The sequence below is a fragment of the Siphateles boraxobius genome, unplaced genomic scaffold, assembly GCF_051911475.1.
Source record: "Siphateles boraxobius isolate OS27281-9 unplaced genomic scaffold, OSU_SipBor_1 491, whole genome shotgun sequence".
In the NCBI taxonomy this organism is placed as follows: domain Eukaryota; kingdom Metazoa; phylum Chordata; class Actinopteri; order Cypriniformes; family Leuciscidae; genus Siphateles; species Siphateles boraxobius.
Genome location: NW_027509132.1, coordinates 2,398 through 28,065, shown reverse-complemented (window position 1 = coordinate 28,065; position 25,668 = coordinate 2,398). Strand labels below are relative to the sequence as shown.

The 25,668-nt window shown below is 36.4% G+C and overlaps 1 protein-coding gene across 1 annotated transcript; it reads right to left on the bottom strand.

The window, feature by feature from the left end:
• Window positions 1-17,431: 17,431 nt before the first annotated feature.
• Window positions 17,432-22,351, bottom strand: LOC143711222 (bone morphogenetic protein 10-like). Its single transcript, XM_077202547.1, has 2 exons — window positions 21,780-22,351; window positions 17,432-18,593 (listed from the first exon to the last, which is right to left on the bottom strand). The coding sequence occupies exons 1-2, from the start codon at window positions 22,075-22,077 to the stop codon at window positions 17,749-17,751; spliced, it is 1,143 nt and encodes a 380-aa protein (XP_077058662.1). The 5' UTR covers window positions 22,078-22,351; the 3' UTR covers window positions 17,432-17,748.
• Between the last annotated feature and the right edge of the window lie 3,317 nt (window positions 22,352-25,668).

Sequence of the window (25,668 nt, the reverse complement as noted above, 5' to 3'; positions counted from 1 at the left end):
AAGCACTGCACTGGGTCTTCACGGGGTATCACCAGCACCAGTCGCTCACCGAGGTCCCTGTGTCACCTTCCATCTAGCGCTGATCGCTTGACCTCCACCTGTGGAGATCTACTACCTGTGTTTAGTGTCTGACCTACGTGTCTTCGTACACTTTAATAAAGAGTCTTTTGCAGTTACATCCGTCTCTGTGTTCCGTTACACTGATGGATGGAAAGATGGATAAACTGATGGATGGAAAGATGGATAAACTGATGGATGGATGGAGAGATGGATAAACTGATGGATGGAAAGATGGATAAACTGATGGATGGATGGAGAGATGGATAAACTGATGGATGGAGAGATGGATAAACTGATGGATGCAGAGATGGATAAACTGATGGATGGAGAGATGGATAAACTGATGGATGGATGGAGAGATGGATAAACTGATGGATGGAAAGATGGATAAACTGATGGATGGATGGAGAGATGGATAAACTGATGGATGGAAAGATGGATAAATTGATGGATGGATGGAGAGATGGATAAACGGATGGATGGAGAGATGGATAAACTGATGGATGGAGAGATGGATAAACTGATGGATGGAGAGATGGATAAATGGATGGATGGAGAGATGGATAAACTGATGGATGGAAATATGGATAAACTGATGGATGGATGGAGAGATGGATAAACGGATGGATGGAGAGATGGATAAACTGATGGATGGAGAGATGGATAAACGGATGGATGGAGAGATGGATAAACTGATGGATGGAGAGATGGATAAACGGATGGATGGAGAGATGGATAAACTGATGAATGGAGAGATGGATAAACGGATGGATGGAGAGATGGATAAACTGATGGATGGAAAGATGGATAAACGGATGGATAGAGAGATGGATAAACTGATGGATGGAAAGATGGATAAACTGATGGATGGATGGAGAGATGGATAAACTGATGGATGGAGAGATGGATAAACTGATGGATGGAATGATGGATAAACTAATGGATGGATGGAGAGATGGATAAACTGATGGATGGAGAGATGGATAAACTGGTGGATGGAATGATGAATGGATGGAGAGATGGATAAACTGGTGGATGGAGATATGGATAAACTGGTGGATGGAATGATGAATGGATGGAGAGATGGATAAACTGATGGATGGAGAGATAGATAAACTGGTGGATGGAGAGATGGATAAATTGATGGATGGATAGACTGGTGGATGGAGAGATGGATAAACTGATGGATGGAGAGATGGATAAACTGATGGATGGAGAGATGGATAAACTGATGGATGGAATGATGAACGGATGGAGAGATGGATAAACTGATGGATGGATGGATAAACTGATGGATGGAGAGATGGATAAACTGATGGATGGATGGAAAAACGGATGGATGGAGAGATAGATAAACTGGTGGATGGATGAAGAGATGGATAAACTGGTGGATGGATGGAGAGATGGATAAACTGGTGGATGGAATGATGAACTAATGGAGAGATGGATAAACTGATGGATGGAGAGATGGATAAACTGATGGATGGAGAGATGGATAAACTGGTGGATGGATGGATGAATGGATGAATGGATGGAGAGATGGATAAACTGGTGGATGGAGAGATGGATAAACTGGTGGATGGAGAGATGGATAAACTGGTGGATGGAGAGATGGATAAACTGATGGATGGAGAGATGGATAAACTGTTGGATGGAGAGATGGATAAACTGGTGGATGGAATGATGAATGGATGGAGATATGGATAAACTGGTGGATGGAGAGATAGATAAACTGATGGATGGAGAGATGGATAAACTGATGGATGGAGAGATGGATAAATTGGTGGATGGATGGATGAATGGATGGAGAGATCGATAAACTGGTGGATGGAGAGATGGATAAACTGGTGGATGGAGAGATGGAAAAACTGGTGGATGGAGAGATGGATAAACTGATGGATGAAGAGATGGATAAACTGATGGATGGAATGATGAATGGATGGAGAGATGGATAAACTGGTGGATGGAGAGATGGATAAACTGGTGGATGGAATGATGAATGGATGGAGAGATGGATAAACTGATGGATGGAGAGATGGATAAACTGGTGGATGGAGAGATTGATAAACTGATGGATGGAGAGATGGATAAACTGATGGATGGAGAGATGGATAAACTGATGGATGGAATGATGAATGGATGGAGAGATGGATAAACTGGTGGATGGAATGATGAATGGATGGAGAGATGGATAAACTGGTGGATGGAGAGATGGATAAACTGATGGAGGGAGAGATGGATAAACTGGTGGATGGAGAGATGGATAAACTGATGGATGGAGAGATGGATAAACTGATGGATGGAATGATGAACGGATGGAGAGATGGATAAACTGATGGATGGATGGATAAACTGATGGATGGATGGATAAACGGATGAATGGATAGATAAACCGATGGATGGAGAGATGGATAAACTGGTGGATGGATGGAGAGATGGATAAACTGGTGGATGGATGGAGAGATGGATAAACTGGTGGATGGATGGAGAGATGGATAAACTGGTGGATGGAATGATGAATGGATGGAGAGATGGATAAACTGATGAATGGATAGATAAACCGATGGATGGAGAGATGGATAAACTGGTGGATGGATGGAGAGATGGATAAACTGGTGGATGGAATGATGAATGGATGGAGAGATGGATAAACTGATGGATGGAGAGATGGATAAACTGATGGATGGAGAGATGGATAAAATGATGGATGGAGAGATGGATAAACGGATGGATGGAGAGATGGATAAACTGATGGATGGAGAGATGGATAAACTGATGGATGGAAAGATGGATAAACGGATGGATGGAGAGATGGATAAACTGGTGGATGGAGAGATGGATAAACTGGTGGATGGAGAGATGGATAAACTGATGGATGGAGAGATGGATAAACTGGTGGATGGAGAAATTGATAAACTGATGGATGGAGAGATGGATAAACTGATGGATGGAGAGATGGATAAACTGATGGATGGAATGATGAACGGATGGAGAGATGGATAAACTGGTGGATGGAATGATGAATGGATGGAGAGATGGATAAACTGGTGGATGGAGAGATGGATAAACTGATGGGTGGAGAGATGGATAAACTGGTGGATGGAGAGATGGATAAACTGATGGATGGAGAGATGGATAAACTGATGGATGGAATGATGAACGGATGGAGAGATGGATAAACTGATGGATGGATGGATAAACTGATGGATGGATGGATAAACTGATAGATGGATGGATAAACTGATGGATGGAGAGATGGATAAACTGGTGGATGGAATGATGAATGGATGGAGAGATGGATAAACGGATGGATGGAGAGATGGATAAACTGATGGTTGGAAAGATGGATAAACTGATGGATGGAGAGATGGATAAAATGATGGATGGAGAGATGGATAAACGGATGGATGGAGAGATGGATAAACTGATGGATGGAGAGATGGATAAACTGATGGATGGAGAGATGGATAAACTGATGGATGGAGAGATGGATAAACGGATGGATGGAGAGATGGATAAACTGATGGATGGAGAGATGGATAAACGGATGGATGGATGGAGAGATGGATAAACGGATGGATGGAGAGATGGATAAACTGATGGATGGAGAGATGGATAAACGGATGAATTGAGAGATGGATAAACTGATGGACGAGAGAGGGATAAACGGATGGATGGAGAGATGGATAAACTGATGGATGGAGAGATGGATAAACTGATGGATGGAGATGGATAAACTGATGGATGGAGAGATGGATAAACGGATGGATGGAGAGATGGATAAACTGATGGATGGAGAGATGGATAAACTGATGGATGGAGAGATGGATAAACTGATGGATGGAGAGATGGATAAACGGATGGATGGAGATGGATAAACTGATGGATGGAGAGATGGATAAACTGATGGATGGAGAGATGGATAAACTGATGGATGGATGGAGAGATGGATAAACTGATGGATGGATGGATGGAGAGATGGATAAACTGATGGATGGAGAGATGGATAAACTGATGGATGGAGAGATGGATAAACTGATGGATGGATGGAGAGATGGATAAACTGATGGATGGAGAGATGGATAAACTGGTGGATGGAGAGATGGATAAACTGATGGATGGATGGAGAGATGGATAAACTGATGGATGGATGGAGAGATGGATAAACTGATGGATGGAGAGATGGATAAACTGATGGATGGAGAGATGGATAAACTGATGGATGGATGGAGAGATGGATAAACTGATGGATGGAGAGATGGATAAACTGGTGGATGGATGGAGAGATGGATAAACTGATGGATGGATGGAGAGATGGATAAACTGATGGATAGAGAGATGGATAAACTGATGGATGGAGAGATGGATAAACTGATGGATGGATGGAGAGATGGATAAACTGATGGATGGAGAGATGGATAAACTGGTGGATGGATGGAGAGATGGATAAACTGATGGATGGATGGAGAGATGGATAAACTGATGGATGGAGAGATGGATAAACTGATGGATGGAGAGATGGATAAACTGATGGATGGATGGAGAGATGGATAAACTGATGGATGGAGAGATGGATAAACTGATGGATGGATGGAGAGATGGATAAACTGATGGATGGATGGAGAGATGGATAAACTGATGGATGGATGGAGAGATGGATAAACTGATGGATGGATGGAGAGATGGATAAACTGATGGATGGATGGAGAGATGGATAAACTGATGGATGGATGGATGGATAAACTGATGGATGGATGGAGAGATGGATAAACTGATGGATGGAGAGATAGATAAACTGATGGATGGATGGAGAGATGGATAAACTGATGGATGGAGAGATGGATAAACTGATGGATGGAGAGATGGATAAACTGATGGATGGATGGAGAGATGGATAAACTGATGGATGGATGGAGAGATGGATAAACTGATGGATGGATGGAGAGATGGATAAACGGATGGATGGAGAGATGGATAAACTGATGGATGGATGGAGAGATGGATAAACTGATGGATGGAGAGATGGATAAACTGATGGATGGATGGAGAGATGGATAAACTGATGGATGGAGAGATAGATAAACTGATGGATGGATGGAGAGATGGATAAACTGATGGATGGAGAGATGGATAAACTGATGGATGGAGAGATGGATAAACTGATGGATGGATGGAGAGATGGATAAACTGATGGATGGATGGAGAGATGGATAAACTGATGGATGGAGAGATAGATAAACGGATGGATATATGATACAGACAGAAATAGATTAGATCGATTAAAACTAGCAGTGAAAGAGACACTTATTAGAATTATAATGACAAAAGTGTAGAATAATAAGCTATGGAATCAGCCTACACCGTTATCAGTTATTATAATCAAATATTTATTATGGAAATTGTGCACGAGGCCCAAAATAAGTCTTGATGATGACATCCATACCGTGTGTGTGTGTGTTTGTGTGTGTGTATGTGTGTGAGTGTGTTTTCCGAGCAGTGCTGAGGAATGACTTCCCGCTGTGGTGTGTGTGTGTGTGTTCTGGATATGTCTCTTATCTCCATTACATTGAGACACTCAGAGCTTCAGATAAAACACCCGATCTGAACACAGACCAGTGTGAGTTCACGGACACACACACCAGAGGCTTTGCTGGAGTGAGTATCTACAGGTTTATTCACACACACACACACACACACACACACACACACACACACACACACACACACACACACACACACACACACACACACACACACACACACACACACACACACACACACACACACACACACACACACACACACACACACACACACACACACAAAGAGGCTGGTCAGTCAAGAATAAATACGTTTCATGTCAGATCATCATAACATCGCACTGTAAGAAACAAAATCCATATAAATGTACTGTAATTTTGTGCATTATTCGTTAAGTTCACGGACATTTGCTTTAACCCGATCACTCTTAAAAATAAAGGTTCTTTGTTGGCATCAAAGGTTCCATGGAATGTTTGCAGGTTCTTTATAATAATAATTATTATTATTATTATTATTATTATTAAACATCCAAAGGTTCTTAATAATAATAATAATAATAATAATTATTATTATTAAACATCCGTTGCACAAAAGTCTCTTTACAGTGGAAGTTCTTTAAACTTTTAAAATATATGAAAAAAAGGTTCTTTTAAGAACTGATCACTTTTTCGGGAAATCAAAAATGGTTATTTTATTGTGAAAATTTCCATTTGGAACCTTTATTTTTAAGAGTGTCGAACAAACACAATGCAATGAGTACACTCTTAGAATAGAGTTAAGTGGAGTTCTAGAGAACTCTAGGCTTCTTTAAGCCCAATAGGTTCTAAATAAGGAGAAATGCCTTAAATTATTGCATAATACTTTCATGTTGAACAGGTTATTTAATTTTTTCTAGTGAAAAAGCCTGTTTATGAGCTATTTAATTCATAAAATGTAACAGAACCCTTAAAAGGATAGTTAACCCCAAAATGAAAATTACCCCTTATGATTTACTCCAAACTTTATATGCCATTTATATACCATCCACAACCTACAAATCTTCAAATCAAAACTTAAAACTCATATCTTTACCATGCTCAATAAATAATCTTCAATTCTATTCTCTCTCGCCTCTACTCTCTCACCTCTATTTTTGTTTTACATCTTTTGTCGAAATTTATATTTTGCAAAAAAGGTTTATACTGTATGTTTGTCATCTTTGACTTATACCCAGGGGGCAAAACACCTGTTTTTTAGGAACTCAGACATGCGCTGCTGTAAAAGGTTGTCATATAAAAATGAAATCTATGATGTCTGAGGATCACAACCTGGGTGGACAACCCGGTCAACAAGCTGCTGGAAACTTGTAATTAGGGTCAAAACAATACTACCTCAAATTCTGCTCCCCGGAATCACCCAATAGTGCAGTCATTTTATGAAAAAAGGTTGAACAAATTGCAACTGAAGCAAACTCCACTGATTTTGTATCCTCAATATGTCCTGAGTAAGGAAAAAAAAGCCCAGAAGAATCCCATTAGGGGAAAGTTTAGAAAAAGACCAAAATAAATCCCATTCATTCGCCTATTCATTCTCTTTCTCACGTGAAAAGGGTAAAAATTTTAACCTTTAAATATCACCATGAAAATTACTGAGTTGATTACTTACATCAAGACAAACAAAAAATGTATTACAAGTTTTTTAAAATTGTTTGTTAACATGGACAAACGGTGCATAATCTAACAACAAATGTGCCAATTTGCATAATTACCCAAACAGATCTAAACATTGGATATAGCAGTGAAAATGTCTTGTTGAATCTTGTTGACATATAACAGTAAAAGACTTAATGTTAAGGTCTGAATGGAACACATTTATGCTACCCATGAACATTAATACAGGAAGAAGTACTTTAGAAACCAGCCTTTATTAATTATTATTGCAGAGATGGGGTTTGGGGCTGGGTCAGTGGGACTGTTTCTGGGGGGTGAGTCTGAGGGAAGAACAGGAGACACGGGTGAGGAGAATGCAGAAGACAAAAGGTAGGTGAAATAAAAAGTGTCTGGATCAAAAAATCTAGTTACGTACACAATGCAATCAATGCCCAAACCCCATCTCTGCAATAATAATTAATAAAGGCTGGTTTCTAAAGTACTTCTTCCTGTATTAATGTTCATGGGTAGCATAAATGTGTTCCATTCAGACCTTAACATTAAAGGTATTGCAGGTAGAAATCCCCAAAAATACTTTTTTCCAATTTTTTTCAAACTGTCTTTATATATCAATGCATAATTAAAATGTAAGTACTCTGGAAAAGAAATTATAAAAATCGAGTGTCTGTAGTTCTCTCAGGACTGTAATAAACACAGCTCATTATTCCAACCGGGCCGAAAGAAATGATTGGCTGGGGCGACTGTCACTCTCCCTCGCTACCATGGATACCACCTGTGCTGATACAGGAGCAGCCCACACGCGCACACGTTTGAAGAGGCACGGAAGCTAGTAATAACAATTATGGCAGAGAAAGAACAGTCAAAATTCTCAGTAACGTTACCGGCATATAGAGGCAGCGAAGTCAAACGAGTTAAAAAAAGGAAGACAGTATTTGAAAAGGCTATGAACAAAAAGTCTTTGGATAAATAAAGAAATCATAAGAGAGTCAATATCGGCGTGGCTTTCCAGCGGTGGCGACAACTGAGGGATCTCATTCTCAAGGGGCTGAAAAGTGACTCCATGATGGCTTTATTTCTGCTGGACAGGTAATCTTGCTGTTTTCATTTTGATGGCATTTATTTTTTCATGAAGCATGTCTCACTAGCACACGTAGCTACCTAATATAGCTACCTAACGTAGCATAACTAACGTTACTGGCTTAGCTATGACAGTGTAACTTTGGTGTCGACTAGTATAACGTTACTGTTAGTGAGCCAGGGTTGAGACGATAAATAAGCAATAGGCATATCTGCAGTCGAAAGCTTTGTTGTTTAATTTCGCCAAATCTAACTTTAGGTTAAAAAGTTTAGGGGATCTATTTTTATACCTAGCTTTACCCTCGGCCTACACTTTGTTCCTATGTTCACCGTGAACTCTTCCTGCTCCGTTTCTTCACGTTTGGTTTGTTGTTGTATGCTCTACATATGTTTACCTATGTCTTTATGTTGTATCTGTATGTGCTATACAATTTATGTTGTGTGTGTGTGTGTGTGTTATATTATCTTGTGTCTGCAATGCAGTTGTGAGAAGGTGTTTGAGTGTATGTTACTCAGTTTATCTGTAAACAATCTTATGTTATGAATCTTACAAATTCACCTTCATCACAGTGTAACTGATAGTAACGGCAAACGTGTATCAATGAAGCTAGTTATAGTTTTGCCTTACATTGAGTTTGATTCCGTTACGAGCTAGTCAAATATTTTAAACTTTACCAGTATCGATATGCGAGCTTGATAGTGAGTACTAACAGCAATATTAATTGTTTATATTCATACTGATAAAGTTAGTTATTTTATTACTTGTGATTCTGACTTGATGTCACTACATCTGGTAAAGCTGGTAAACGCGTCCGACTCTTCCAGCTGAGCGAACGGCCGGGATCGCGCGTTCATGTGTTTCGGGGGCGTGGCTTTGGAAGGGGCCGAGTAGGGAGGGGGTGGGAGTTAATGGAATAATGAGCTGTGTTTATTGCAGTCCTGAGAAAACTACATACACTCGATTTTTATAATTTCTTTTCCAGAGTGCTTACATTTTAATTATGCATTGATATATAAAGACAGTTTAAACATATTTTGACAAAAAGTATTTTTGGGGATTTCTACCTACAATGCCTTTAAGTCTTTTACTGTTATGTGTCAACAAGATTAAAAAAAAACATTTTCACCTGCTATACCCAATGTTTAGATTTGTTGTGGTATTCATGCAAATTGGCACATTTGTTATTAGATTATGCACCGTTTGTCCATGTTAACAAACAATTTAAAAAAACTTGTAATACATTTGTTGTTTGTCTTGACGCAAGTAATCAACTCAGTGATTTTCATGGCCCCTAATGGGATTCTTCGGGGCTTTTTTTTCCTTACTCAGGACATATTGAGGATACAAAATCAGTTGAGTTTGCTTCAGTTGCAATTTGTTCAACCTTTTTTCATAAAATGACTGCACTATTGGGTGATTCCGGGGAGCAGAATTTGAGGTAGTATTGTTTTGACCCTAATTACAAGTTTCCAGCAGCTTGTTGACCGGGTTGTCCACCCAGGTTGTGATCCTCAGACATCATAGATTTCATTTTTATATGACAGTCTTTTACAGCAGCCCATGTCTGCTAAACCCCCTTTGCCCCCTGGGTATTATGTTCATTGTTTTTAGTGTTTGCTTGTATCCGTCTGCTTCTCTGCTTGTTCGCTTGATAAAGCCTAATAAGCTGACGGCCTGTTTCTTTTGTCTGTCTACTATTTGTATTTTTTTGTGAAGAGACCTTGGGTTCTTGAAAGGCGCTATAAAAAATAAACATATTATTATTATTATTATTATTATTATTATTATTATTATTTATAATGGCAGTGAATGGCCGTTTCTGTTTTGAAGTCCATAAAAGTGCATCTGTCCATCATAAATTTAATCATGGATAGATGCACTTTTATGATGGATAGATGCACTTTTATGATGGACAGATGCACTTTTATGATGGACAGATGCACTTTTATGATGGATAGATGCACTTTTATGATGGATAGATGCACTTTTATGATGGACAGATGCACTTTTATGATGGATAGATGCACTTTTATGATGGACAGATGCACTTTTATGATGGACAGATGCACTTTTATGATGGATAGATGCACTTTTATGATGGATAGATGCACTTTTATGATGGATAGATGCACTTTTATGATGGACAGATGCACTTTTATGATGGATAGATGCACTTTTATGATGGACAGATGCACTTTTATGATGGACAGATGCACTTTTATGATGGATAGATGCACTTTTATGATGGACAGATGCACTTTTATGATGGATAGATGCACTTTTATGATGGATAGATGCACTTTTATGATGGATAGATGCACTTTTATGATGGACAGATGCACTTTTATGATGGACAGATGCACTTTTATGATGGATAGATGCACTTTTATGATGGACAGATGCACTTTTATGATGGATAGATGCACTTTTATGATGGATAGATGCACTTTTATGATGGACAGATGCACTTTTATGATGGATAGATGCACTTTTATGATGGATAGATGCACTTTTATGATGGACAGATGCACTTTTATGATGGATAGATGCACTTTTATGATGGACAGATGCACTTTTATGATGGATAGATGCACTTTTATGATGGACAGATGCACTTTTATGATGGATAGATGCACTTTTATGATGGATAGATGCACTTTTATGATGGACAGATGCACTTTTATGATGGACAGATGCACTTTTATGATGGATAGATGCACTTTTATGATGGATAGATGCACTTTTATGATGGACAGATGCACTTTTATGATGGATAGATGCACTTTTATGATGGACAGATGCACTTTTATGATGGATAGATGCACTTTTATGATGGATAGATACACTTTTATGATGGATGGATGCACTTTTATGATGGACAGATGCACTTTTATGATGGACAGATGCACTTTTATGATGGACAGATGCACTTTTATGATGGACAGATGCACTTTTATGATGGATAGATGCACTTTTATGATGGATAGATGCACTTTTATGATGGACAGATGCACTTTTATGATGGACAGATGCACTTTTATGATGGATAGATGCACTTTTATGATGGACAGATGCACTTTTATGATGGACAGATGCACTTTTATGATGGATAGATGCACTTTTATGATGGATAGATGCACTTTTATGATGGACAGATGCACTTTTATGATGGACAGATGCACTTTTATGATGGATAGATGCACTTTTATGATGGACAGATGCACTTTTATGATGGATAGATGCACTTTTATGATGGATAGATACACTTTTATGATGGATGGATGCACTTTTATGATGGACAGATGCACTTTTATGATGGATAGATGCACTTTTATGATGGACAGATGCACTTTTATGATGGACAGATGCACTTTTATGATGGACAGATGCACTTTTATGATGGATAGATGCACTTTTATGATGGACAGATACACTTTTATGATGGATAGATGCACTTTTATGATGGACAGATGCACTTTTATGATGGACAGGTGCACTTTTATGATGGATAGATGCACTTTTATGATGGACAATGGACTTTTATGATGATAGATGCACTTTTATGATGGATAGATGCACTTTTATGATGGACAGATGCACTTTTATGATGGACAGATGCACTTTTATGATGGATAGATGCACTTTTATGATGGACAGATACACTTTTATGATGGATAGATGCACTTTTATGATGGACAGATGCACTTTTATGATGGACAGGTGCACTTTTATGATGGATAGATGCACTTTTATGATGGACAATGCACTTTTATGATGATAGATGCACTTTTATGATGGATAGATCCACTTTTATGATGGACAGATGCACTTTTATGATGGACAGATGCACTTTTATGATGGACAGGTGCACTTTTATGATGGACAGATGCACTTTTATGATGGATAGATGCACTTTTATGATGGATAGATGCACTTTTATGATGGACAGATGCACTTTTATGATGGACAGGTGCACTTTTATGATGAACAGATGCACTTTTATGATGATAGATGCACTTTTATGATGGATAGATGCACTTTTATGATGGATAGATGCACTTTTATGATGGACAGATGCACTTTTATGATGGATAGATGCACTTTTATGATGGACAGATGCACTTTTATGATGGACAGATGCACTTTTATGATGGACAGGTGCACTTTTATGATGGACAGATGCACTTTTATGATGGATAGATGCACTTTTATGATGGATAGATGCACTTTTATGATGGATAGATGCACTTTTATGATGGACAGATGCACTTTTATGATGGACAGATGCACTTTTATGATGAACAGATGCACTTTTATGATGATAGATGCACTTTTATGATGGATAGATGCACTTTTATGATGGACAGATGCACTTTTATGATGGACAGATGCACTTTTATGATGGATAGATGCACTTTTATGATGGATAGATGCACTTTTATGATGGACAGATGCACTTTTATGATGGACAGATGCACTTTTATGATGGACAGATGCACTTTTATGATGGACAGGTGCACTTTTATGATGGACAGATGCACTTTTATGATGGACAGATGCACTTTTATGATGGATAGATGCACTTTTATGATGGATAGATGCACTTTTATGATGGACAGATGCACTTTTATGATGGACAGATGCACTTTTATGATGGATAGATGCACTTTTATGATGGATAGATGCACTTTTATGATGGATAGATGCACTTTTATGATGGACAGATGCACTTTTATGATGGACAGGTGCACTTTTATGATGGATAGATGCACTTTTATGATGGACAGGTGCACTTTTATGATGGACAGATGCACTTTTATGATGGACAGATACACTTTTATGATGGATAGATGCACTTTTATGATGGATAGATGCACTTTTATGATGGACAGATGCACTTTTATGATGGATAGATGCACTTTTATGATGGACAGATGCACTTTTATGATGGACAGGTGCACTTTTATGATGGACAGATGCACTTTTATGATGGACAGGTGCACTTTTATGATGGATAGATGCACTTTTATGATGGACAGATGCACTTTTATGATGGACAGATGCACTTTTATGATGGATTGATGCACTTTTATGATGGACAGATGCACTTTTATGATGGATAGATGCACTTTTATGATGGACAGATGCACTTTTATGATGGACAGATGCACTTTTATGATGGACAGGTGCAATTTTATGATGGACAGATGCTCTTTTATGATGGACAGATGCACTTTTATGATGGATAGATGCACTTTTATGATGGATAGATGCGCTTTTATGATGGATAGACGCACTTTTATGATGGACAGATGCACTTTTATGATGGACAGATGCACTTTTATGATGGATAGATGCACTTTTATGATGGATAGATGCACCTTTATGATGGATATATGCACTTTTATGATGGATAGATGCACTTTTATGATGGATAGATACACTTTTATGATGGATAGATGCACTTTTATGATGGACAGATGCACTTTTATGATGGATAGATGCACTTTTATGATGGATAGATGCACCTTTATGATGGATATATGCACTTTTATGATGGACAGATGCACTTTTATGATGGATAGATGCACTTTTATGATGGATAGATGCACTATATGGACTTCAAAACAGAAACGGCCATTCACTGCCATTATAAAGCTTGGAAGAGCCAGGACATTTTTTAATATAACTGATTGTGTTCGTCTCAGGGTGAGTAAATCATGGGCTAATTAAATTTTTTTGGGTGAACTACTCCTTTAAATGTTCCATCTAGAACTTTTCTTCTGAGAGTGTCCCTGGACTGTAGCTCATCACAGCATTAGATGGAAGTGGAAGTGAAGGTATCGTTGGAAACGGTTGCTGTTGGCGCTCAGGAATCTGACGGCTCGCGCCTCCAGCGACACACCACTTGTGACGAGGTCTCATCCTGAGTGAGGGGTCGCACACTTCTCGGGTTCTGACACCTGCTTATCTCAGCTGTGGAAGAGAACGTGTTTGTGGCTCGCATGGCATGCGGCGTCAGGGGCGGGACAACACACACGCTCTGAGGAACAACGTTTGGGTTACAATCGATGTTATTTGATTGTGTTCAGCTGAAGTTAAGCAGATATAAAAGAGGCTCACTCTTTAAAATAAAGCTTTCTCGGCATCGATGGTTCATCCAATGGAATGTTTTAGAAGTTCATCCTTTAACATCCAATGGAATTTTTTCATTGGAAAAAAGTTCTTTAAACTAAAAAAAAATGGTTGTTTTAAAGAACTGATCACTGAAAGGTGCTTTGAAGGACCAATTTTGTTCCCAAATGGCATCAATGTGAAAACAAAAACACTTTTGGAACCTTTATTTTTTAAGTTTTCTGAAATGTTATGTTTAAATATGCAAATTATGCATTATCTAATATACATAAAATATGCTTTCATTTGCATACTTTTCTAGAACATTTGATAAAGCCAGGTTGAACATTTTGTTCAATTTTGTCAAAAATTTTTTGTTTTGTTAGTTATTTTTAGTTATTGTTATTATTAATTAAATATGCTTTCATTTGCATACATTTTCAGAACATTGAACAAATTTTGTTCAATTTTGTCAAAATTGTTTAGTTTTGTAAGGGTTATTATTAGTTATTGTTATTATTAATTAAATATGCTTTCATTTGCATACATTTCCAGAACGTTGAACACATTTTGTTCAATTTGGTCAAAATTATTTATTTTTGTTGACATATTAGAGTTTGCATTGGAATTGAAACCTACAGACGCAAATAAATTAAGTGCAATGAAATAAAGAGTTGGAAGTGTATTTTGGATGCTTTCTTCAACTACTCTGAAAGAACACGTTATGAAAAGCTAAACAGTCCAAAATCTCAAAACTGACATTGCATGAAGAAAAACAAGTTGTTTGCTTGAAGAGTCGCAGATGAAAACGCTCAGATCAAGCAGCAGGTTTAGTTAGTAACACTTTACAATAAGGTTAATTAAAGGGATAGTTCACCCAAAAAGGAGTATTCTGTCACTAATTCCTCTCCCTCATGTTGTTCAACCCCGTAAGACCTTCGTTCATCTTCAGGACACAAATTAAGATATTTTTGATTAAATCTGAGAGCTGGATCACTCCTCCATAGGCTTCTAAGGGATTGACACTTGTTCCCCGAAAAGTTATTACAGACATCGTTAAAATAGTCCAAGTGACTACAGTGGCTCAATCTTAAGTTTATCAAGCCACGAGAATACTTTTTGTGTGCAAAAAATAAATAAATAACGACTTTATTTCAACTATTAATTTCCTTCTCTGTGGAAGTCGAGTGAGTTCACTAGTGTAACAGCGCAGCGCTTCTGTGTTGTACGCCACACGCATCACACACATGACCAGCGACGGCCAATAGCTAGCCTACGTGTGACATAGCACTACGCAATCACACTAGGCTATCACACTAGGCTATCACACTACGCTATCACACTACGCTATCACACTACGCTATCACGCTATCACACTAGGCTATCACACTACGCTATCACACTACGCTATCAAACTACGCAATCACACTACGCTATCACACTACGCTATCAAACTACGCAATCACACTACGCTATCACACTACGCTATCACACTACGCTATCAAACTACGCAATCACACTACGCTATCACACTACGCTATCACACTACGCTATCACACTACGCTATCACACTACGCTATCAAACTACGCAATCACACTACGCTATCACACTACGCTATCAAACTACGCAATCACACTACGCTATCACACTACGCTATCACACTACGCTATCACACTACGCTATCACGCTATCACACTAGGCTATCACACTACGCTATCACACTACGCTATCACACTACGCTATCACACTACGCTATCAAACTACGCTATCAAACTACGCAATCACACTACGCTATCACACTACGTTATCACACTACGCAATCACACTACGCTATCACACTACGCTATCACACTACGCTATCAAACTACGCAATCACACTACGCTATCACACTACGCTATCACACTACGCTATCACACTACGCTATCACGCTATCACACTAGGCTATCACACTACGCTATCACACTACTCTATCACACTACTCTATCACACTACTCTATCACACTACGCTATCACACTACTCTATCACACTACTCTATCACACTACTCTATCACACTACTCTATCACACTACTCTATCACACTACGCTATCACACTACGCTATCACACTACGCTATCACACTACGCTATCACACTACGCTATCACACTACGCAATCACACTACGCTATCACACTACGCTATCAAACTACGCAATCACACTACGCAATCACACTACGCTATCACACTACGCTATCACACTACGCTATCACACTACGCTATCACACTACGCTATCACGCTATCACACTAGGCTATCACACTACGCTATCACACTACGCTATCAAACTACGCTATCAAACTACGCAATCACACTACGCTATCACACTACGTTATCACACTACGCAATCACACTACGCTATCACACTACGCTATCACACTACGCTATCAAACTACGCAATCACACTACGCTATCACACTACGCTATCAAACTACGCAATCACACTACGCTATCACACTACGCTAACTGACTTGAGGCCCACAGAGAAGGAAATGAATAGTTGAAATAGAAGTCGTTATTTTTGTTTGTTTTTGTCTCGTCGCTTGATAAACTTAAGATTGAGCCACTGTAGTCACTTGGACTATTTTAACGATGTCTGTAATGACTTTTCGGGGCCTGCAAGTTTCAATCCCTTAGAAGCCTATGGAGGAGTGATCCAGCTCTCAGATTTAATCACAAATATCATAATTCGTGTTGCGAAGACGAACGAAGGTCTTACGGGGTTGAACAACATGAGGGAGAGTAATTACTGACAGCATTTACATTTTTGGGTGAACTATCCCTTTAAATAACATTAGTTAATTACCTTAGTCAATATGAACTAAGAATGAACAATACTTCTTCAGCATTTATTAATCTTAGTTAATATTAATTTCAACATTTACTAATACGTCATTAAATCAAAGGTTGTATTAGTTAACATTAGTTAATGCACTGTGAACTAACATGAACAATGAACAGCTATATTTTTATGAACTAACATTAAACAAAGATTAATAAATACTGTAATAACTGTATTGCTCATGGTTAGTTCATGTTGGTAAATACATTAACCAATGTTAACTAATGAATCTTACTGTAAAGTGGTACCATTTAGCTCTCATTATAAGTGACAAATGCTTAGCAGTGTGTTGTATATTACAAGTAGGATGTGCAATAGAAAACGTAATAATTTAAAACAAGTAAATATACATGAGGCCTAAATAAAATGCGGTTATATTCTGGACGTTCAGTTCACGGACGTTTTATACACTAAACAGTCTTTCTCGGATTATCTGCATCCGCACTCCTTGACCACCATTCCTTCGTATTTATTATTTAAAACCACAACGCCGTTCTCGTTCTCATACAGGAGGGATATGGGCTTTAGCTCGGTCGGCACACAGCACGCTTTCGAGGCTCTCTGAGGACTCTTCAGATTGAGCAGCGTTTGGATGATGGCGTGTTTGGTGGGCGTCACTTCGCGAGCGAGAGGATAGTTGCACACGCCACGACAAGTGAACGCCTGATATCCAGACGGCGCCAAGATGAACGAGTCCCATTGGATGTCCTTAAAATCCACATACATCTCGGCTATTTTGCAGTCTTCCGCTTCAGCGCTGCGCCGGACTCTCGAGACGCCGTTGTTTAAGCGCACCTGCTCTTCATCTGTCCTCACTTCGTTGTCCTCTTCCATCATGCCAAAGTTTTCGCTTTGGTCATCAGAGAAGACGATTAGCACCGGCTCGTGTTGTCCATCGGGATTCTTGTCAATGTCCAGGTCTACCTTCGTATTCCTAAACGCGTTCAGATTTTCAGTGTGAACCTCCAGCCTGGGGCTCACGATATTGAGCTTTCGCCAATGTTGAACAGCGTTCGTCATATCAAAGACTTCCCATCCGCTCTCCATGCGGTGCACGTGCTTCACCGCCAGCGGGTCTCCCTCGCCTCTCCCGTAGCGCCCGCCCCGATGCGCGTCAAATACGCTCACCTTCCATCCGGATCCGAAGCGCTGGGTCGAGTCTCTGGCGAGGAGTGTGTGCAGACGCAGCTCTGCGCTGACCACGCGCTCGTGTTGCGGCACTGACAGGTTGAACAGGAGACGGTGTGTTCGCAGGCTCTTGCTCAAGGTGTGGTCTGTGAAAAACACACGATTTATTGAGAAATTAAACTTTAAAAAAAAAAGAACAACAACACCATTTTTCTGATGTCAATCTGGATAAGGAACACAGACACCAGGAGATAAAACAAGATAATTTAGATTTTTAATGTAATTAGGGCTGCAACTAACGATTATTTTGATAATCGATTAATCGGACGATTATTTTTTCGATTAATCGATTAATCGGATAGAAATTAAATTAGATTTTTTTTTTTAATCATAACTAAATAAAACCGTAAATCAGGGTATTTATGTGTAAAAGTGTACTTTAAAAAGTGCAAAAGCCACACATTGAGTTTTACTAATATCAATATTTGCATTGTTTTTAATGATAATTGCTGATGGCAAGTTGACAAACATGATTATTGTTAAAAAAAATGATATCCAACATATTATGTTTTAACACAATTTTTGTTAAAACAAATTTACACAGACATGTTGTTCAGATGTGAATATCTGAACTAAAAACAAACTAAAAACATCTAAAATATATAATTCATTTAATTTTTATTTAAAATTAATTATATATAAGGAATATAAGGATAAAGAATATAATATATATTATATATAATATATAAAAGAATAATATAAGGATAAATTGATTAAATAAATATAGAAAGACTGAAAACAATTGTGTGAATGTAGAGCCGCAGTAGATCGCGTTTGAAAAACAATTAAAACTTAGTAGACAAATGCTATAAAAAGAGAACGGAATGGAGGTAACGTTACCCAGCGAGCTAACAGGCTTGAGTAAAGGACAGGAGAAATTATGCATTAGTGCACAAGCATTCGCTGAAAACCACTGAGTACAGTGACTAAAAAACAATATTTTACTGCTGCTGTTATTTACTGCTGCCTTTGTATTTAATGCTTCACTTTGTAAACACCGTTTTAATTTAACCTATTTCTGCGGTAGCGCTATTTTAATCCATCACTTACGTTGCGAGCGAACTGATTGCACAACCTGATGCTCGAGACAAAATACAGACATCCCGGAAGTCCCGGGAGTCTCCCGCATATTGATTGCGGCTCCCTGATGCCCGCGAATTAGTTCAAACTCCCGCGCATGCGAGACAGAAGAGACTGCTCCAAACCGTGTAGCGCGCGCGCTCGGCAGAGCGCCTGAGGGAGAGAGACCTTGCGTGTGTGTGTGTACCAGTAAACGCTCCCCGTGACGTAAGCAGACCAACTAATCGATAATGACATTCGTTGACAACGATTTTCATAATCGATTATAATCGATTTTATCGATTAGTTGTTGCAGCCCTAAATGTAATGAATGGTTAAATAATAATAATAACCATTGGTTTTAATTGTAATACTACTACTAATAATAATATAATAATAATGAAATAATATACAATTACCGTTATTAAAATATTTTGATACTAAAAATATACATTATAATTATAGTACAAACATCAGGAGAAAAACAAGAAACATTTAAGATTTTAATTTAAAGAATAGTTTTAGTTTTAAATAATAATAATAATAATTCATATCATTATTAAAATATTACAATACTAACAATATACATTATTATAATTATACAAACACCAGGAGAAAAACTAGAATGGTTAAATAATAATAATAATAATAATAATTATTATTATTATTATTATTATTAAAATAATCATTGGTTTTAATTGTAAAAAAATAAATAATGACAATAAAAATATTATATATAAATCCTATGAAAATAATTATTAATATATTTTTATTTTAAATAATAATAATAATTTATATATGTATTAAAATATTATAATACTAATGATATAAATATTATAATAATCATTATTTTTATTTTTTATTTACAAATATGAATAATCATATTTATTAAACATTATAAGACTAATAATATAAAACAATATTAAAATAATGATCACATCATTTTTAAATTAAATAATGGTTAAATAATTCTACTACTAATAATAATTTAAAATGCTAATTATCATTTCAAATAATAAATTGCAAAAGTAACTTTGTTCAAATTTTTTTAAAGAAAAGTCTTTAAATATTGCATAAGTACATGCATTGAAAAAGGATTAGAAAAAATACACAATACACCGAAATACTCAATAATTAATAAATCACAATTGATGAACAGTTGAACAACATTGTCAGCTATTAAACTGAATAGATCTGAATAATGAAGCTGTTGTCTTCTGAACAGCTGCTCATTTTGTTTCATAATTGATGGATTTTGTTATTTTATTGTTTATTAATGTGAAGCTTCTGTATTTATTGATGAATTTTGATATTTTATTGTTTATTAATGTGAAGCTTCTGTATTTATTGATTAATTGTGTAACTTTATTGTTTATTAATGTGAAGCTTCTTCTGTAATCTTTGATGATTTTGTTATTTTATTGTTTATTAATGTGAAGCTTCTGTATTTATTGATGAATTTTGATATTTTATTGTTTATGAATGTGAAGCTTCTTTATTTATTGATGAATTTTGTTATTTTATTGTTTATTAATGTGAAGCTTCTGTATTTATTGATGAATTTTGATATTTTATTGTTTATTAATGTGAAGCTTCTGTATTTATTGATTAATTGTGTAACTTTATTGTTTATTAATGTGAAGCTTCTTCTGTAATCTTTGATGATTTTGTTATTTTATTGTTTATTAATGTGAAGCTTCTGTATTTATTGATGGATTTGTTATTTTTTTGTTTATTAATGTGAAGCTTCTGTATTTATTGATGAATTTTGATATTTTATTGTTTATGAATGTGAAGCTTCTTTATTTATTGATGAATTTTGTTATTTTATTGTTTATTAATGTGAAGCTTCTGTATTTATTGATGAATTTTGATATTTTATTGTTTATTAATGTGAAGCTTCTGTATTTATTGATGAATTTTGTTATTTTATTGTTTATTAATGTGAAGCTTCTGTATTTATTGATGAATTTTGATATTTTATTGTTTATTAATGTGAAGCTTCTGTGTTTATTGATTAATTTTGTAACTTTATTGTTTATTAATGTGAAGCTTCTTCTGTATTATATAAAGCACTATATAAATAAATGTGACTTGACAAGCTACATAAATAGTTAAAAACAAACAAACAAGGTTGATTCCTTTGCTTTTTGTAAGGAACGTCTGTTTATGAACCAAACCAGGATTAGCAGAAGGAAAAGTGCACCTTGTACCTTCATTCCTGAAGCTCCTCACGATGTTGGCAGACGGCGTGGCGCTTCGGTCGTTGGCGAATCGGTTGTAAAGTTCCAGCATGTATTCAGGAGGTTTGGTGCGGCTGGAGCGTGGCTTCAATCCGGGCCCCGGATCCGTCAAGTTCAACATGTGGAGGAACTGACCCAGAACCTCCTGCATGTCCACATCATCCACAACACCGTCCGGCTCTTCCAGACGGGGAACCGGGCCACAGTGAGCCCACGACACCAGCAGGACACAGAGACCCAACACTCGAGGAAACACAGAAAGAGCCATTAGAACTGTGGAGAACTGTTAGGATGATGTGATATGAGGTTCGGACACCTGGTGTTTGCGCCGGTCCGGTTCTCTCTGACAGGTTGATGTGGTGCGAGAAGAAAAACAGCCTCGTCCTTGTGGATCTTGTGACGGGTATAGAGGGCAGGACTGCGCTGTCGACCCGCTTGTGCTGACAAGTTTGGAGATGTTGCCACTTGGTCTGTGGGCCTTTTCTGAGGGCCACTGGGTTCCTCACACTCTCTGTATCTTCTTTCCATGCATGCCTTTCTCAAACCTGCAGCTCAAACGTATATATACGCACTGACTACAAGTAAATCCATATTTACAGTGAGCAGACGCTCTTATTCACACTCTTAAAAATAAAGGTTTGACAAAGAGGGTTTTCACAGCGACTCCATATAAGGGTCAGTTCTTAAAGTTCCACTAGTCAATCATTTCATTGCTTAAAACTCATGAAAATTACGTTTAAACGTTTTTTCTTCATGTCTTAAAATATCTTGAATGTAACTCGACACCCTCGCCTCAATTAGAATGCGTGGTTCTATGAATATGCATATGAGCCCCGCCTCCACTCACTCACTCACTCAGAGATCCACTCGTTGACGATCACGCGTTGATCTGATTGGTTACAAGGTAGTTTGTGACGCCAGAAACACCAGCGATTTCAAAGCAATTGTGACTTTATATCACACAAATGTAACTTTATAATACGCAATTGTGACTTTATAACACGCAATTGTGACTTTATAACACACAATTGTGACTTTATATCACACAAATGTAACTTTATAATACGCAATTGTGACTTTATAACACAATTGTGACTTTATATCACACAAATGTAACTTTATAATACGCAATTGTGACTTTATAACACACAAATGTGACTTTATAATACGCAATTGTGACTTTATATCACACAAATGTAACTTTATAATACGCAATTGTGACTTTATATCACACAAATGTAACTTTATAACACACAATTGTGACTTTATATCTCACAAATGTAACTTTATAATACGCAATTGTGACTTTATAACACAATTGTGACTTTATATCACACAAATGTAACTTTATAACACACAATTGTGACTTTATATCACACAAATGTAACTTTATAATACGCAATTGTGACTTTATAACACAATTGTGACTTTATATCACACAAATGTAACTTTATAATACGCAATTGTGACTTTATATCACACAAATGTAACTTTATAATACGCAATTGTGACTTTATATCTCACAAATGTAACTTTATAATACGCAATTGTGACTTTATAACACAATTGTGACTTTATATCACACAAATGTAACTTTATAACACACAATTGTGACTTTATATCACACAAATGTAACTTTATAATACGCAATTGTGACTTTATAACACAATTGTGACTTTATATCACACAAATGTAACTTTATAATACGCAATTGTGACTTTATATCACACAAATGTAACTTTATAATACGCAATTGTGACTTTATAAAACGCAATTGTGACTTTATAACACGCAATTGTGACTTTATAACACAAAAATGTAACTTTATAATACGCAATTGTGACTTTATATCACACAAATGTAACTTTAATATAATACGCAATTGTGACTTTATATCACACAAATGTAACTTTATAATACGCAATTGTGACTTTATATCACACAAATGTAACTTTATAATACGCAATTGTGACTTTATAACACGCAATTGTGACTTTATAACACGCAATTGTGACTTTATAACACACAATTGTGACTTTATATCACACAAATGTAACTTTATAATACGCAATTGTGACTTTATAACACAATTGTGACTTTATATCACACAAATGTAACTTTATAATACGCAATTGTGACTTTATAACACACAAATGTAACTTTATAATACGCAATAATGACTTTATAACACACAATTGTGACTTTATATCACACAAATGTAACTTTATAATACGCAATTGTGACTTTATAACACAATTGTGACTTTATATCACACAAATGTAACTTTATAACACGCAATTGTGACTTTATATCACACAAATGTAACTTTATAATACGCAATTGTGACTTTATAACACGCAATTGTGACTTTATAACACGCAATTGTGACTTTCACACAAATGTAACTTTATAATACGCAATTGTGACTTTATAACACGCAATTGTGACTTTATAACACAAAAATGTAACTTTATAATACGCAATTGTGACTTTATACCACGCAATTGGGACTTTATATCACACAAATGTAACTTTATAATACGCAATTGTGACTTTATAACACACAATTGTGACTTTATATCACACAAATGTAACTTTATAATACGCAATTGTGACTTTATAACACGCAATTGTGACTTTATATCACAAATGTAACTTTATAATACGCAATTGTGACTTTATAACACACAATTGTGACTTTATATCACACAAATGTAACTTTATAATACGCAATAATGACTTTATAACACACAATTGTGACTTTATATCACACAAATGTAACTTTATAATACGCAATTGTGACTTTATAACACAATTGTGACTTTATATCACACAAATGTAACTTTATAACACGCAATTGTGACTTTATATCACACAAATGTAACTTTATAATACGCAATTGTGACTTTATAACACGCAATTGTGACTTTATAACACGCAATTGTGACTTTCACACAAATGTAACTTTATAATACGCAATTGTGACTTTATAACACGCAATTGTGACTTTATAACACAAAAATGTAACTTTATAATACGCAATTGTGACTTTATACCACGCAATTGGGACTTTATATCACACAAATGTAACTTTATAATACGCAATTGTGACTTTATAACACACAATTGTGACTTTATATCACACAAATGTAACTTTATAATACGCAATTGTGACTTTATAACACGCAATTGTGACTTTATATCACAAATGTAACTTTATAATACGCAATTGTGACTTTATAACACACAATTGTGACTTTATATCACACAAATGTAACTTTATAATACGCAATTGTGACTTTATAACACGCAATTGTGACTTTATATCACAAATGTAACTTTATAATACGCAATTGTGACTTTATAACACACAATTGTGACTTTATATCACACAAATGTAACTTTATAATACGCAATTGTGACTTTATAACACGCAATTGTGACTTTATAACAAACAAATGTAACTTTATAATACGCAATTGTGACTTTATAACACGCAATTGTGACTTTATAATACGCAATTGTGACTTTATAATACGCAATTGTGACTTTATAACACGCAATTGTGACTTTATAATACGCAATTGTGACTTTATAACACGCAATTGTGACTTTATATCACACAATTGTGACTTTATATCACAAATGTAACTTTATAATACGCAATTGTGACTTTATAACACACAATTGTGACTTTATATCACACAAATGTAACTTTATAATACGCAATTGTGACTTTATAACACACAATTGTGACTTTATAACACGCAATTGTGACTTTATATCACAAATGTAACTTTATAATACGCAATTGTGACTTTATATCACACAAATGTAACTTTATAATAGGCAATTGTGA

Coding starts and splice junctions, on each gene's coding strand:
- LOC143711222 (XM_077202547.1), bottom strand. CDS start 22,077: ATGGCTCTTTCTGTGTTTCCTCGAGTGTTGGGTCTCTGTGTCCTGCTG. Junction 18,594..21,779: donor GAGGAGCTTCAGGAATGAAG/GTACAAGGTGCA, acceptor TGTTTTTCACAG/ACCACACCTTGAGCAAGAGC.